The 18,362-nt window shown below is 41.1% G+C and overlaps 1 protein-coding gene across 8 annotated transcripts in view; it reads right to left on the reverse strand.

The window, feature by feature from the left end:
• Positions 1-12,064: 12,064 nt before the first annotated feature.
• The window catches only part of NDRG4 (NDRG family member 4), an 885,840-nt gene continuing 879,542 nt past the window's right edge, over positions 12,065-18,362 (reverse strand). For all 8 annotated transcript variants that reach the window (XM_085637547.1, XM_085637545.1, XM_085637548.1 and 5 more), the window contains one exon: positions 12,065-14,803. In XM_085637547.1, coding sequence (XP_085493673.1) covers positions 14,649-14,803 — 155 coding nt within the window. In that variant the 3' untranslated portion in view covers positions 12,065-14,648. The remainder of the gene's footprint in view (positions 14,804-18,362) is intronic.

Raw genomic sequence — 18,362 nt, forward strand, 5'->3', positions numbered from 1 at the left:
TAAATATTAAAACAACCAGGGATTTTCCAGGTTATCAACCTCACATTCTCAAAATTGTTCAGCTGCCTGATGTTCAATATACTGTCTGAGATTCATTTGGGAAAAAAGGAAATCTGGCCAGATTGCTGCAAATATGCCATTTTGTTCACCAATAGCAGCCAAATGAAAGACAGAAGAAAAGCTATGACTAAATACCTCTCTCGAAGTAGTAAAAACAAAGTAATCTCTCCGTCCTTGAAAATACAATGTGATTGGAAAATACGAACATGCTTAGGAGCATACGAATCAAAGTGGCAACGACATCACATACCATCATTGCTTTAACAGTATTATCCTCAGCTATTTTATACATTATACAGAAATGTTAGAAAATTGAAACATATAAATACGAGTATATAATAAATCAATTATTATAGAAAATATAACACAATCAAACCCCCCCAAAAAAGACTTTACAAAGAAATTGCTAAATATTATAATGAAAAAAATACATAAAGAGGAAGAAAAAAGTAAAAAATAACGATATGATAAAGAGAAAAAAGACAAACGGAAACAAAAACCAAAACAGCTGAATAAAATCAGTGAAAAAGGAGAAAAGAGAGCAAAGAAATTAAAGAGAAAGAGCGGAGGCAAGCAAGAAAAAAGAGAAAGAGAAAAGCGAAAAGAACTAGGAAATACATTTTAAAACGAAAAAGAGGCAAGTGTAAAAAGGAAAAGAAAGTAAACTAGGAATACAAAAGACAAATGTGACAAAAATAGAAAGGTAGAAAAAAAGAATGACAGAAGAAGAGAAAGGAATTAAATCTGAGCAAAAGATTCCATCATTAGTTAAATGCACCATTGAGCCATATTGACAGTGGTATGCAGTGGCAGGATTGCAGCAGTGGCAATACCACCCTGCATATGCTTATCAATCAGTATCAATAACATGGCTTATTACTGACAAGTCCAAGCAGCGGACCAATGTTTCTGAGGTTGCCAAACTATCCTGTACACAAAGCATCTAACACAATATGAGGCACTTAGAAGGTTATAAAGGTTTGGACAGTGATAATTTCCTCAAAATAATGAGTTGTAGAAAATAGTCTGACATTTTTCTTTCATGGTAATGACACAAAATTGCGGGGTAGCTGAAATCTGAACAAAGCATTGTTACACTCCTTAGATTTGTCTGTTTTTTTGCAAGGATGTTTCTTCAATCAACGTACACAAGATGACATTTGAATTAGGAATTACAATTTACACCAGAAATAGCAAAGTGCTTTTTGAGACGCTAAGGCTCTCCCTCCTCACAATAATTACTTCGCTGGAAGAGGAGCCACAGAGAAGGGCACCATGTTATGAATCGATCAAAGAGCAGCCGAGTGACAGGAAATTGAATTATCTGATGTCCAAATTGGGAAAGCACTCACATGCGAAAATTGAATTTGGGAAAGGCACTGGAACCTGCGGTTCACTACAGGATTATAGTTCCAGCTTCTGGATTAAGAGAAGGTGAAAGGCTTGCTTTGGCAGTAGAAGTGACAGTCTTGCCTGATAGTGGTAATACAAGAAACAAACATTGTGGGTAAGCAAAATGTCTTCATTTACAAACTGCTACTACATGCCAGTTTTGGATTGTGTCTGTCTGCGTTTGCTATTTATTAGTGTATTTTTTAGTTTGCTATTTTTTAGTTAAATACAAATAGTTAGCAGCCCCCTTCCCCAGGCCATATACTTTCTTGAATGATGCAAATGATTCAAAGAAGAACATAGGGAGATGGTTTTCTGGCCCCTTACAGCCTCTGTGATACAAAATCTGAACCTGACATTAAGAAAGAGAAATATGACACCAATGTATTGCTTTGTACCTATTTGGAAAAAAATGAAAAATACATAATTCAGTAGAAAGTGCCAATAACTGCACTGCTGGTGCCTACAGAGGTAAACTAGCCACACCCACAAAAAGGGAGAGCTGACCCATGACAATCATATTAGGGGATAAAGAGGCAATGCATGCATCAGATACTACAATCACTCTAAGAAAGGTCAAGACCATTCTCAGAGTCCTGATAAACCATGGCATTGAGAGAGGACTGATTGAGGTACAGAACATCAATGAAAGCCATAGCAAGGAAATGTAGCACCATGCATATCTTAAAAAGTACAAACCGTAGGGGACAGGATCATGCGTGGATGTGAATTACAACCACATTAAGCAACAGGAACATGCTTGAGATAGAAAACACAGTCACTTGAAAAAAGAGAAGAATATTTTTTTAGAGCGCCAACAATGATTGTTACTAAGGAAGAACTAGTCATGCTCCAGTGGTTAATCACAATCATGTTAAGGAAGACCAGGACCATGTTCAAGGTCTGGGTGAATTTGTTTCCGCTTTGTGGAAATGATCTGCAAATAGGGATCAGATCTCTGAATACTAGCTAAAATGAAGATACATGAATAGCAAGGGTTTTTCATATAATTAAGACTTGTGAAACACATTACATAGTGAAGTAACCAAAATTAATTGCTTTTGTAAAGAATCATTTAATTTGTAGTACAAATTAACTGTTTTTTGTGATTATTTAAATAACTTTTGGTAAACATCTATTTATAATTCCAAGTTAAAATCTATGGTTCATAACTAGAGGTGATGTCCAGGGTGATGTGTGGCTCAGAGGAGTCATGAAACATAGTCCACATTTCCCTGTTAGGCTTTAGGCAAAGAAAAGCAAATAACCAGAAAAAGCATGCAAATCAGTCATATCAATGGAAGCTGAATATTGATATTGATTCCGCTAATAACAATAAAGGAAAAAAATATGCTACACTATGCCACCATGCAGGAGCTAACATCCCATTGTGATATCAAAAACAGAGCACTGGTAAAAGACCACTAAACCATTTTTTTAAAGTACCAATCTAGTGGGTGTTACATTGGGGCTGACTATGATGACGTGAACCCGCCACCGACAGGCTGTCGGTGTCGGGTTCACTACCATTGTGAAGCCATTTCCCGCCCACCAGATTTTGATAGAGGGCAGTGTTCTGGCGGGCAGAAAGCCCGACCGCAACGGGTGCGATAGTAGCAATCTTTCTAATTGCCTGTCGGACCGCTACGCGTCTCCAGAATGGTGGCGGTGCCTACCAAGCACCTCTGTAGGAGTTAGGATGGTCATCCCCGCCATCCTTTCCATGGAAGTCCACCCGCCGTGGAAAGGCTGGCGGGGAAGGACTTTGGAGGCCCATAGTGGGCCCCCCTTACACCTGGGCACTTTGGTTTTGGTTTCCCTACTCCATGTGGCAGGCACTGCATGGTGCCTGCCATGTAGTGCAGGGAAATGTAGAAAGTGCATTTATAACATTGCGGCAGGTGCTGCAGCCAGCAGCACCCATCGCAATATTAAGTATGACACTTGCTGCCGCTCGTACTACCACCTATGGGATCGCTGCCTTGTAGGCAGGCGATCCCACTCCCCGAGATGATGCCGGACGGACTGAAGGCCATCCGCATTTGTAATCAGCTCTATAGTTCCTACAATTTGAAAAGATTTCCAATTTTCTTCATGTGGAGAAAGGCCATCCCCACATTCTCAATAGCCTATACAGTTGTTTGAAGTACTTTTTGAGCCTAAACATACATTTACTATAGACTTTTTTTTGGTAAATTGTTATATTCATACAAGGTGAGATAAAGCCTTGTGAAATGTTTTAAATACCCATAAAGACCCACATTTGTGAGTGTTCTGAACATTGATAATGGCCAGGCCTCCGTCTTTCCCCTTGGAACATGCATGTTCCAATCCCTTTCCTGAACTTAGGACAGCAGAAGTCCTTTCACCTGCTGAATTATCCACTGTTATATAAGAAATTTACTTTTGTGAAATGTTTGTTATTAGGATTTAAATAGTGTGAACATAACTTCTAAGTTTCTAAGTTCTTACCACAGCAGACATCTATGCATGGAAACAGTTCTCAAGATTGCCCCGAGAATGGCGTAGGCATAATAACTTCTACAGAGCACAATTAATTAGATACCCAGACGCTATTATGCTGCTGCTCAAAGATACATATCACATAATATACACATAACATACCACATAAATTATTGGAAGAGCCACGATAAAGAGCAAAGGTTGAGAAAGGCAACTAATTCTAAGTCTAGAAAAACAACAAAGTGCTGTAGCTAATGTTGTTATGGGCAGTCCTAAATGCTCTCTGGCTACACCGGTCATCAAAATGCTGAACTAATTGAAAGATTCTTGAAAGGTCAAATTTCAAACTGATACTTCGAATTTCGCAAGGTCAGATTCACAACTACCTTAAATAAGGTCCTTCTACATTTTATGAGCAATCTCAGTTCTGCCTAGCAGCTTATCCTTTCATGTGCAACAAACTAACCACCGAAAATGTGATTACTAACAACAAAGAAACTCCCACATTTTCAAGTTAATTCTTAAAATCATTCGAAGAAATGCAATTCAATGTCCGAGGGTCTAAGCACTAAAAAATAACAAAAGACAAGTACAAAACAGGTTCTAGATCTTTCCAGGTCATTTACTCCTTTCAAGACATTGCTTCTTAAACCATGTACCCAATTGTCTAACTATCCGTACATCCCAGGCTTTAAATCCAACTCCCTAGCCTTATGATATATATGTCAAGTGGATTTCTTCATCTCCTTTGTCTCTAAAGCAATCAAGTAAGAAACTATGTATGTATGTATGCAGTCAGGCAAGGTATTCAAATGTAAATACCATCTTGTAGACAGGTCTTATGACCAAATGCTGGATGTTGTTAAACAAGTGGGCTTCCTACAAATGTTTGGCACCTTCAGAAATATACATTCATGCTGTCACAGCATATTATTAAATACTTCCTCTTCTTTAACCTCCCTGCGTGGAAATGCTCACTGTGGTTTCTCCTATTTTAGTGTGGAAATACTTGATACAGGACCTACAATTCAAATTGTGTAGAGCTGGTCATATACTAATTAATCTTTCTGTTTATCATTTGAAAGGGAAGCAGATGAATGCATTGGATGGAGTGAAACACTCATCCTCTTTGAGGTCCCAACTCACTTCCAATCCCTAGAAATCCTTTTCCTTTGTAAACAAAACTCTTCGTCTATGCGTACATGTTCCCAAACAATGCATTAATTTCCTGTATATAGTAGGTCACACACTTCTTTAGCACTTACAGTCCAATATCCCATGTCACCTAGCCTTTGGAACATTCTTCTACAAGGCAACAACTTTCTTACAACCATCTTATTTCTTTAAATGACATTCATTAGTCATTGCTATAATCGAAGTAATGAAACCATGGTTTTACACTACGCATGTTTAGTGAGGGTAGTACTTTTGAACACTTTTAGCAAGAATCTATAACCTTGTGCAGGCAATCTGCTACTAGGAAGTTCTTAAACACTAGAGCCAATGATCATGGCCTAATCACTTCCAAAACACTGATTAGTGCTATCAGTCACCACAAGAGTTGGGTCTCAACTAGATTGTAGAATGTCCTTTCATAGCAATAGGGCCATATATTCTGCTGCAGAGGCATGGTTTTCTAGAAACAACTCAATGTTGCTAGCCTCATAATGTGCACATAGCCATTAACTGCACACAGATGCACAATTACTTTTCAACAGGGTCTTTTAATCAACTCTTCCTTCAAGCAACTATTTGTCATTGAAGAAAAATGTGGATAAATGATGAATGAAAAGAGGACTTAAACAGGCTGCTTATGGAGCTATGGATGCTTACCAATTCAAGGAATGTGGAACTCTATAATGGGGAAGGAGGTTCATGTACTGGATGGTGGAATTTACACAATGATTGCTTTCATACACAAGTGTAATTACCTTAGACCTGTGTCGATCTCCATTTGGCCTAATAGCCTATCCTTATGTGCTTATTAAGCATAAGCAAGGCTGGAATTGCAGTGGCTAAAGGCAATTGTTTTTGTGAAAAAACAATTATCAGCAACTGGCCTGGTTCTGATGACACTCATTGAGTAAAAGGACCCCTTCAGAATTATACTGCATGTGTTATTGTTAAACATTTTATCCACTATCACAATAAGTCAACCAATTTAAACAATCAAACTAACTCCAAGTGGTCTCGCCTTTCAGACTAAATCCCTTAAGAATTTTTGCTAGGTCTTTTTAAAGGAGTGGGGAACAACAGATACGACATATGACGCAGCTATGGAATAATGATGGAATTACGTATAAACACTGTGCTTCTAAAAGAGGCACTTCAGATACCATTCACGTGCTTCTTGTTGCAACACCAGCAGTCATTGGGCAGTGCTCATCTGTTGCTGGAAAGAGGACAACACATGCAGGTCGTGGATTTGCTGGCTTTCATCTACAATATTTGCAACTGACACCAGGCCGTTGAAATGGAGACCTTGGTAATGCTGTACTCTTGTAATACAGCCTCCCAAAATAGAAGATTGCTCTGCAAAGCTATTGTTTGAACTGAGGAAATATCATGCCCGAATGGTAATTTACAGCACTGTGGTAATTCAATGAAGGATCAGGCAATCTTGCTACAATTCTTTTGCAATGAAGGACACCATTACATTCTGAATTATCTGTTTGTCATTTGAATCACTATCAGCCTGCTGTTGTGAGTGAACCACAGTGTGAAACAACTACATTTGGTGAGGGTTAGGAGAATGACTAGATCAGTCCAATTTAGCAGCCATATGATATTCTCTACAATACTGTGAAATGTGGAGATTTTTTTAACTGACAGTTCAAATATTTTAGTTTATCCTGGTAGCCATCTGCAACTGGGTAAAATTGTGATTGGAGCAGGGGTACATAATAAAATATATGTATATAAAAACGTATCAAATTATTTTATGTATTCTATAGGAAGTGCTGATTAAAACGATCTACAGTGTTCTACTCCTTCTCCCATGTAGATCAAATGATAGTAGAGGCCTTGAACCCTATTTTTGAACGTCTGGCCACATCGAAGACCAGCTCTGTCTAGTCGTGAGGAACTCTAAAAATAAAATATTACCCACCCAGGTAAGGGATGCTGCCACCCACACTGATAACCATGACGCCGCCTACGCTGAGAGAATCACCCCTTAACCATCACACACTCCCCCACTTCCAATGTAGCTGGCCCCAATAAGTCTACTCTTCTGATTAATCAGGATCCCTGGATAACAGTTCCATCTAGGACAACACGGGAGGCGTGCCAAGGGGGTAACATTTCTGGTCAGACCGGGTGGACTAATTGCCCACCACTCTCATCTACTGAACGGGGCGGGTAAGGTTCACAAAATGTATTAAGCCTACTGCCTGACTGCACCCCCTATACACTGGTATTAGCTGGTGTCCCCCCACTGCCATCAGAGTCGCATGAAGACTGTCAAAGCCTTATAAATAAATCTACCAATTGGTGCACTAGCAAAATAAACTGCCAGACTAAGTTGCTTGATGATATAATTATGGCACGGCGGGTGGGCTGATTAGGCCACACACCTGTAATCTGTGGGGGGTGATTGTGTGGTCCTCACCTTCAGGGACCCTAGATGTACACTCTTTGTGTTGCAACGCATTAAGGATTTGTTAGAGAAGAATGGTCCCATAAGGACATATCCCCTAGGGTTCTTTTATCCTCCCCATTCGGGCTTATACCCCCGAGAAAGGCAAAATCAATCCAGACCCAAACAAGACAATTCTATTAATTCCCAGCCTATTACCCTGTCAAATATCTCTGAAGTGTTTTCTTGACTAACAGATATTGATTGACTGCAGGATTTGCTTTGTCAACCAGGCGATGAGGGAAGCCTGGCCAACATAGGTAAACCTTTACAGGGTATGACACGTGAGGAGGTAAATGCATATGTAGAGGAGGTTACTCCAGTGAGGGCATGTTTGAGGTGCCTGCCAACTTAAACCAGGGCCCTGCTCAGCATGCAGTTGTTGTCATGGAAAACTTTAAAATTCTATCATGGAACATAGCAGGCATTCGCTCTAACTTGGGGAATAAATAAGGGCTGGATGGGTTTCATTAAAGGCTTCAACCTTTTATGTTTACAGGAACCTGGTCTTTAGATGATTTCTTTACTGATAACTACCGTTCCTTTTGTGTTCCCGCAACCCAATCCCCATCAGGGAGACCTACGGGTGGTATTATGGTGCTTACTGCAGTTAAACATGGATCTATAGTAGTCAAATGTATAACTGTATCTCATTGGTTTCAACTAATAACCATTTCAGGCCTGGCCAAGGATAAAATATTATTCGTAAATTGGTACCATAACATTTGTGATGAAGGGAATTGCCAAGTAATAGGGTACCTGCAAGTGAAAATTACCACGCCACCATGAAATGGCAACCATTATGTCTTTTATGGGTTGGGGATTTTTTTTGTACAATTTGTAAGTTTAGTTCTAGAGTGTGTGTGGGTTGGAAAATATTGAGGGGAGGCTCGAACTCATTTCACTCACTCTCCCCAGGGTGATGCACTAAATTCTATACTTATGGCCAATAATTTAAGCTTTCTAAATAATTATGGTTGTAAACCTTTTTTGGATCATCCAACTTTCACTTGCAGAGGTAGGGCCAGCTCGATTGTTTTTATGTTAATGTTAAAGCATTTTACCACTTTCAAGGTCAAGCCAAATTGTGCAAGTGATCATTACCCTCTCATTGCTTCGTTTGGCCTGCAAACAAATAGAGGATGTGTCAATAATCGCCCAATCTATTTTAACCCTAACAAAGGATGTAGCCTGAACTGGGGACATGTAAAACCAGTAAATTGTGAGGAAGATCCTATTATAAGTAATTATAAGCTAATAGACAGATGTTTACACTTAGATTCTTTCCCAGCAGAAGTAGTTTGGGCGTTGGAGCTATTTTGCGGTGATGTAGCACAGAGGCTGACCAGGAAGGTCACCCAAAAGAAATCACTCAAGCGCGATGGTTTAACACAGAATGCTCCAAAGCCCACAAGGAATTAAAAAGTGCACTATGTAATATCCTCTGTGCCAGGGAGCTAATTAAACCCACAAGGAATAAATACAAAAAGGTGACTGAAGATAGGAAAAAGGAATTAAGGAATATGGCATGGGAGGATCTGGAACAAGCTGGCTCACTCAAAGATTCCCCAAAATTCTGGGAAATAATTAACTGCCCATTGTTTACAGAATAGGTGAGGCAGATAGACTCACTGATCCTAGGGAAACCTGGGAAGCTCATTTTACAGTCATTTTTCATCCTTTACTTAGGGGGCCAGAAGACGAACCCAGGGGAAATAGTCATTGACCTACCCTTAGCCACCTAAGTAAGTCTATCCATTACAGTGGACAAGGTGGAGGTTGCTCTATCACAGGGCATTTGTCTGAAAGCCTCTGGCCCTGATGGGGTGCCCCTTGACCTTTTTAAAAATAATCTTAAACTGTGGGCTCCCTTGCTTACGAATGTCTTCAAAGCAGCCATTACTGGACCATTGCCCTCATCATGGAAGGAAGCAATAGTGGTCCCGGTCTTCAAAAAAGGTGCAAGAAGTGACCCGGGATGCCATAGGTTCTGGGCAGGGTACTCATTGCACACTTGGAAGACTGGGCATCAGAAAATGGGATCATGTACAATACTCAATATGGCTTTAGGAGAGGGCGGAGTTCAACTGAGCAATGTCTTAATTCATCTGTAATTATCAACAAGCACTTTAGGTCCGAAGAGCTCTATCCATCTGGTCTTTATGGACCTATCTAGCACTTTTGACACTGTCAGCCGAGATAAATAAGGGGCTATGTTGGAAGGCATGGGTGTGGAAAAAGCGCTAGTAACCCTATTCCGCAGGCTTCACTCCAGTATCACAGTCACAATTAGATATGGTAGTAATGGGGACAAAACTCATTCAATTATTTCTGCGGAGGGAGTCAGACAAGGATGCATCCTAGCCCCCTCCCTGTTTTTAATTTATGAAAATGGGCTGGAGGCGTTCTTATTAAGTAAGAAACTTTATTTTCCCAAAATCTGCAATAAAACTGTCCCGCTTTTATATTGTGCAGATGACACGGTTTTATTAGCAAGGACAGATATGAGTTTGCAGAAATCTCTTGATGCGTTTACCGGTGTTGTGACCTCTCTTGATTTAAAAGTAAACTTTATCAAATCATACACAATTGTATGTGGTCCTAAAACAATTAAAACTAAAACCTTTACTGTGCGGGGTACGAAAAAAGAAAAGGTCAGTAATTTCTCATACCTAGGCAATCTTTTTTACAATCAGTTGACATGGGAACCACTTTTAACTTTAAGAGTGCAGCTGACTAGTAGGGCGGTGGATGCACTATTCCGTTTTGCTTGCAAATGGGGGCATACGCCTGTGAAGGAATTAATTACCCTTTATAGAGCCAAGATTCTTTCTATTGCCATATATGGATCTGGGTTTTGGGGCTACGCTAAAAGCCAACAGCTTATAGTAATGGAAAACAAATTTATGAAAAGATAACTGATGCTCCCAAAAAGCGCACCTACCCTATTCTGCCATATAGAACTTGGTTTAGAATTTATAGAAGACTGTATAGGAAGTGCCCCTTTGCTCCTATAGGTCAAGAAATGGACCTCTGAGGATTTAACGTTTTCATGTGATGTTATCAAAGACTGACTAAAATCAGACAATGTTTCAAAGATTCCATGGTTTCAATATTTCAGGAGAAAATACAATGAGATTGGTTTGGAAACCCTGAAGGAATTCCCCTGAATGCCAAAAGTATTATCAAGGAGACGTACTGTTCCAAGGACAATAGACTTATTAGTCACCAACATGGCGATATGGGAGACTCCCCTGCTTGCTTCCTGCCCCTGCACAATTGTATCTATCGTTCTCTATTTAGTCCCAGTTCCGCTTTTATTTAACCAGGTTTCCTTTATGCATCGTTGTCTTTTTGCTGGCATTTACTCACCAAGGAGGCTGGTCAAACAGCTTATGCCATGCTCATGTGACAATGCTTCCGCTCAAAGCACTATTATTTTGCACATTGTATAAATCAGAGAGAACTAGATTTCTGCTCCCATTATTAAGGAAAAATTCGCCCTTGTTCCTATATTGATGGTTTTAACCTTTTACTGTCACTGGCTACTGCTGAAATCTGTACTTTAGTAGCTAATTATATAGGACGTTCCATTGCAACCAGAAAGCATTATCAGTAAGAATCTGTATAGAGACTATTAGGGTTACAGTCAGTTGTTTACATTGTTCTTCTGTAAAAGCTTAATATGATATAGTTGCAGCTTACAAAGTGTTCCTTGTAACTCTTACTGTGATTTCTGTATGCATTGTATTTTAAACTTTTATCTTTTTATGGTTCTCTGAGCTGAAATAAAGTCATTCTGGACTTGACTAGTCCTTCTCCCTTATAGCCAGTTACTAGTTGTCTGAAGCATTTAACCACAAAATAAGTGTGGAACGTGCCAACAAAATCTATAAAACACTGTACTCCATGAGTCACAGAATTAAGCACACATTAAGGCACATCCAAGAACTTATGATTTACACCACCAAATGACAATAAAGAACATTTTGATGCTAGGGACATTTCCGTTCAGAAATTATCACATAACTGTATTAGGGCACCCAAGGGGACAAATATTTGAGATATGTTCTCTCCTTACATACAAAATCAGATAACTGCCACTGCAAATCACCCAGCTGGAATTTGCACTGCCAGTCAGGATACACTAGAATGCTAGTGTAAAGTGAAGGAAAGGTAGTGTGGCATACTCTTCAAGGAGAGCATACGAGGCTCTCGAATTTCTTGAAGCGCACCAGTAAAGAAACTGAAGTTACATTACCACACATTTTACACAAATAGCAAAACTAGAATTCCAGGTTCTGCTTTTTGAGGAACATACCAATTTTCTTATACTTAAAGCCTGAAAAAATTCACAACCTGCACCCATCATTGTAGTCACACAACCAGGTGTCCTGAACATGCTCCAGTCAACTTTTTATTATACTATCTCTTTTAGAAAGGGGGCATACAAAGACTGGAAATTGTCAAAAAATAGATGTTTCTAACATCTGACACGGAATTCAAGCTCACTCCTGTTCAACGATTCTTTATTTTATTTTTTTAAATAAGTGCACAGTCATTGGACATGGATCTCAACTTGACAAACATAGAGGATTACAGGACTTCTATCACGTTGTCTCGCTTTACGCTCCTACTTGACATCACACCTTTTATAAAGAGCAAATACGAAGAAGCAGCAATGCAAGATGGGTTAAGCAATGTGACAGAGGCACACAAATGCCACACGCAAACAGACACAGACAAAGCTTTCATGTTCTGAGTATCTCCGGGCACTTCTAACCTGACTAGCTTTGTGCAAATCTAAGCTGGAAGCTCCACACCACAAGCTGGGCCATTCAATAATTTGTGTACGAGTGGAAACATAATGGATATTATTCAGGAAAATGACATAACTGAATTTTTAGGACTGAGGCTTTTTAGGGTAATCTGCATATATACTTGCACATGCTTTTACTTTATTTCTGAATTCAGGGCTTATAGTACATATGGCTATGCTGGCTATGCTGTTTAATATTCTTGTGTAATATATAAAGAGGAAAGAAGCCCACATTTCAGCCATTTTGGATCAGCTGACCATAACACACAGATAAAAGCTTTGCAGCAATGTACCCCCTCTCCATGACCATGTTGGCTTCCCTTGTTTGTCGATTCTTAGAGAAAACATCTTTAAAATGCCTTCAGAGGATACCAGACCACAAATGACAGTTGCAAAGATCACAACTAGTTGCTTTCAGTAGTATATACATACTAATCCTACTCCGAGACCATGAATCCCACCCCCGAGACCACGTGAACAGATCTGTGCAGTTTGGAACAATTGTAATTGTGCCTTCCAGCAATACAGGTGTTGCAGTGCCACATTTAACCAGCTTCAGTGCTTCCTATTCTGCTTTCGCTGTAAGTGCCAACAGGGTAGCGTGACGTTTCCCAAGCAATCTCCTACTCTGAATTAGCAAAATGATCTACCATATGACTCTAAAAACATTTTTCGTTCGAAGCCTCCAGTTCCATCTTGAGCTTCCAAGATTTAAGGTTCTATTCAAAGAGAACGGCCACTCTGAAAGTCTACACATTTCCTTAAAAAAACGTTTATGCAATAACAGAACAAAACCTAAAGTGCATCTAATATGTCAGGATTTAAGATAAACCATTTTTCAATAAAAATATTTTCTCTTTTATGTTTGTTCACTATTATTTCAGCAAGGTATCCTGCTGCTGTTGACTTGGAAATCTCCAATTTCGAGGTGGCTGCTACATTATATTTAGTACAGCAGAGAGTGACAGGTTTGATAAGGTTGGGTGTTTGAGGAGATGACTAATCCAATCACACACGAGGCCCGTATAATAGTGGTATTCCAAAACAAATGCTATTAACTAGAATGAAAACAAGAGAGCCAGTGGCCGTCCCAGAAGGTGACTAAAGACTGCATTCCCCACTTCTTGGCTCCATGGGATCAGAACACCAGTAATTAATGCTTGTTGGTGCCTCAGTAACCATTACATGACGTGTGTGACAGCAACGGTATCATAAAATTAACTGGAGCAAGGGACATTGTGTTCCTTCAACCTCATGTTGAAGTCCTTGCAACAATATAATTTCCCTTCTCTGATGTTGTGCTGGGGTTCAAGGGTGACTTATCCCACTCTCTTTGGAACATATTCATACTTTTAAGAGACCTTTCTAGTAAAACAAAATAACTAAATCATTTAAGCAAATACACCGGAAAAAGACTATAATGGCAAATCCCCATCCCATCTGAAATTAACCTGGCCTGCCTTGAAACAGACCATTTCTCATTTTAGGCTATGCCGTTTTCCCCTTGAATCCAAATCTTAAAATGAAAAAGTTAATTTAGGGTTATTTCCAGAGTAGTACATATTTAAATTATTTAAAAACAAATGGAATACGTTTTAGAAAAACTGCCATTTATATTTTCTGTTAATAGAGACCAACCTAAATAAAATATTTGACAAATCAGGAAATACTGCTGTTGTATTGCAGCAATCGCATTTAAAATACAATTAAGACAGGCTCCCCAGTCCTTGCTGCCCCAGTGCTCATTCTGTGCATAACATATATATTCATCTTCCATTTTGTAGCTTGTCCAGTAAACAATAAGGTCAAATGATCAATGAAACTGTTTGATAAGGTCAACTACAGGGTACTTCTCTGACTTTCAATAACGTGTTTACGTTCTGACAACGAAACCCCCGTCGTAGATCTATCATATTATTTTCATCGTGCTTCACACTAGCAAAGTTATTTATTATCTAAACACTAATCAATTACACGTGATAAAAACTGAGATACCTGTGGATAAAATAACTTTTCAAAGCTCAGATGGAGTGTGGCGGGGAGGATTAGAAAACCAAACCACCACCTTTCTGTGAATCCAGTTCCTCAGCCTTCAGACTGGACCTCCTCCCTGGACAAGGATAAAGGATATTGACAAAGTGCAACTCCAAAAATTACAAAACTCAGCGACCCGACAAAATAGTTGTAGGAAAGAGCATAGAAGATGGTTAGATGATGAGATGCGGTGGTGTTTGCAGAGAAGGAAGCCACCGCTGGTGGGACGTGTTGGATACCACTTCAGCATGACACCTCCATGGTGTGGTTGATCTGCCCCATAGCTTCGCTGCTCTCTGAGTGGGTGCAGGTCCTGGGACGAGCACCGTCCATGGAGTTAGCACTGGTGAGTGAAGCGGTGCGGGAGCGGACTAGGCGGGTCATGCTGGCTGAGGGCACTGGGAAAAGAGAGGAAGGGAAAGTACCAGGGAAGAAAAAGAGAAACATAGTCAGAGAACAATTAAGGAAAAATAAAATAAAGATTCATGGATGGTTTCAACCCTGCACATTAGCAATGGTGGTCATCTAAAAAAAACACACCCAGAGTATGAAATATGGATGACGTGCTATTGAGCAGATCTCACTTCCTTGTGGATCACTGGAGCATTCAATCCTTAATTTGTGCTGAGACATAAATGGTTGTTCTCTCTACCCTTTCTTTGTAAAGGAGGGATGATGTCTCACAGGTTTTATTTAATCCAGGAGACACAGCCTATGTGGTACGAAACTCTCAAACTGTAAAAGCACTAGGAAAGAATTTGGTCTGCAAAACCTCTGAAAAAAGGAACAGAGGTATGTTAGGACAAGTTGCGAGTTTATCGTGTTGTTCTAAGTAAAATGTGGGCTGGAACACATAATGTATGGAGTTAAGTAGCTTTACTCTACACTACAAGGATATTAAAAGCAGGGTCACAGGAAAACGATTGTGTGGCTACAGCATTTTCTACACAATGAACAATTTACTTATATCTGGTAAAACTCTTTCTGGTAGATACTCTATCTAACTGCAAATTCCTCACATTTTAAATATTTTACATGCGACAGACTGGATCTGAAAACTTTTGAGCAGTGCCTCTGCCTGCCAGTAGGTGGCACCCGGCGGTGCCACAGTGTACGGCTCCAGAAATGAAATGCAGGACTGATATAGGATCCTATCCCCACGCACTGATGTCAGTTGCTTTCGAGGATGTCAGTGCCCCCAGGCACAGAGCCCCAATAGCAAACTGGCATTAACCGACTTGAGATCTTAATAATGGATAGAGCCTAATTCACAGAAAGGGGACAATGGGTGTGGTATGGCGAGAGGGTGGTGGGTGAGGAACTGTGTTAGATTGAGTCTCTAATAGAAAGAGCAGATTTCTCACCTTTTGAATAGATAGCAGCGCTGTACCTATTAGGAGGTGGGTCTGTAAATTGGCTCAACCTTGTAGGAGCGAGCGGGCAAAATTCTCATAATGCCGTCCTGGCTGTCCAGACATTAGTGCTTCGTGGACCTATGGAGTGATGCCCCAGTATCTGCCAGGCAGATTTCCAGGCCAGAAATACCATGTGTCACAGCAGAGGCAGCAACTTTGACCCTGGTGGAATGAGCCACCAGTTATTCTGGGGCCTGCTTTTTGGCCACTACATAGCAGATCTTGATGCAGAGTACATTCCAGCGAGAGATGGCCCTTTTCTGCATGGCCTTGCCTTTTTTTGCTCTAGCAAACTCTGCAAAGAGCTTTTTTCCCACCTGGTGTTCTTTTGTATGCTATTTTGGGTCCACGCGATGAGAGTCTCTCCTTCTCTCTGAGGGGTGATGCGGAGAATAGAAAGTTGGAACGATGATGGTTTGACCAATGTGAAACAGCGGCACAAATTTCAGCAAGGATGCTCGTGTTCATAGAACCAGTTTACAAGGGAAGAATGTATTGTAAGGTGGATGGACACAGAGAGCCTGCAGCACACTGACTCACCATGCTGATGTTATAGCGGTGAGGAACACTGTCTTGAGGGTGAGAAGCCACAGAAGGCAGCTCTGAAGAACCTCAAAAGAAGTGCACTTCAAAAATGTGAGGACTGTAACGCCCTGAACGTCTCAGGATCGTTTAACAGACACGATAATGAGAACGCAACCACTTGTGAAGGTTTAGTTATTTTAATGAAGGCAAAAATAATACAAGGAATAAACAAAGGTTATAGTCACTGGAATCCTCCAGGCTAAGTACGTTACCAGCCCACAGCACGGATGGTCCTAACCGTCCTCTGCATATACGCCGATCCCGGCGTATGCCAACAGAGGGCAGAAATGAAATGGCCGACAATGCCAATCGGTAGGCTGTGAGGGGCACGAAGAGTGTTGGGGAGAATCGAGGAGTCAGGGAAACACCCAGCCGGGGTCTCTACCTGAAGGGAGCAGCTGCTCAACCTCTTCCTCAGACTGCACCGGGACGCGGAGTCACCTCCTGGTGATGCGTCACCGATACCCCAATCACAAGCAAAGAAGACTGAACCGAGAGCAGCCGCTCGATCGATCCTGTGGACTTCCGAGTCTGTAACGCGGCAAACACCTCCTGGTGTGCGTTACAGCTGGCAGTCCCTGTATCTCTGGTCGGGCTGGGAGTTACGACTCCAACCAGCAAAAGCGCCACTGCGCTTTGACTCAGCCGAGTCAAAAAGCGAAGCTCAATGGTTATCCGGTAGAGCTTCCGGGTCCTTCACAGGTGACGATGGGGCAAGACACGGCCCAGGGAGTAACGACTCGACCTACCTCCGTTCTTGCCTTACTGGAGCACCACTCCTGAACACTGCTCTTCACTAAGCAGGTACGTCGGTGTAAACACAATATCCGACAGCGTTGTACCTCCCGGTTCCTCCCTTTATAGGGCGTGTTTTCCTTGAGTTATGTAACAGCTCTCCTGTTTACATAAGGGCGTGTTTTCCTTGAGTTATGTAACAGCTCTCCTGTTTACATAAGGGCGTGTTTCCTTGAGTTATGTAACAGCTCTCCTGTTTACATAAGGGCGTGTTTTCCTTGAGTTATGTAACAGCTCTCCTGTTTACATAAGGGCGTGTTTTCCTTGAGTTATGTAACAGCTCTCCTGTTTACATAACCTCTCAACCGCTAAGCATCCTGGGAGATGTAGTCCGTTTCGCTGGTTACCGTTTTCCTCCCCTCGCATGACAGGAATTCTTGACAAGGACCAAGTTAAGGTGCTATTGTGATATGACAAAAAATATGAGGGAGGAAACAAGTGTTGTAGCCTTTTCAAAAATGCATCACGACTAGTGACTTAAACAATGCAAAGCCTTGCCAGGCGAAAGACAAAACAAACAGAACATCAGATAACTTAGCCTTGATGACAACAACCACTTCTGGAGGAAGGTCAAAGGTGTTCAGCTGATGCCGCTCAATCTCCATGCACGAAGGAGGAGATTGAGAAGGCCCCAGTGCAGAGCCCTGCCTTGTTGCTGCAACAGCAGTTCCTCCCGTTGGGGCAGCTTGATCGGGGGAAAGATACTTAAGCCCACGAGCTCTGCATAACATGCTCTGTGTCCAGTCTGGGACCAATATGATGACTTAGGCATGTTCGGTCCTGATCTTCTTCAGAACTCAGGCCAGAAAAGGTATTGTGGGGAGGCATACAGGAATCCCGAGGTCCACTCTAGGGGAAACGCAAGAGATGTCTTGGAAACTCCAATGAACAAAAGTACTGACATTGCACGTTCTTGGTGGATGTGAATAGATTGAGCCAAGGTTCTTCCCATTCATGGAGGAGACCTTGCACCACCTCTGAGTGTAACTGCTACTCGTTATCTGGGACGCATCAATGCTAAGTTCATCTAGCGTGGCATTAAATGATCCTTCCAGGAGGTTCACCAACAGGAAGATCTCATGGTGGTTCAACCATTTACAGTGGTGCAATGCCTCCTGGCACAGGGCACAGGACCCCAGCTTACCCTGTTTGTTGAGGTACC

Source organism: Triturus cristatus, chromosome 12 (genome assembly GCF_964204655.1).
Source record: "Triturus cristatus chromosome 12, aTriCri1.1, whole genome shotgun sequence".
NCBI classification, from domain to species: Eukaryota; Metazoa; Chordata; class Amphibia; order Caudata; family Salamandridae; genus Triturus; species Triturus cristatus.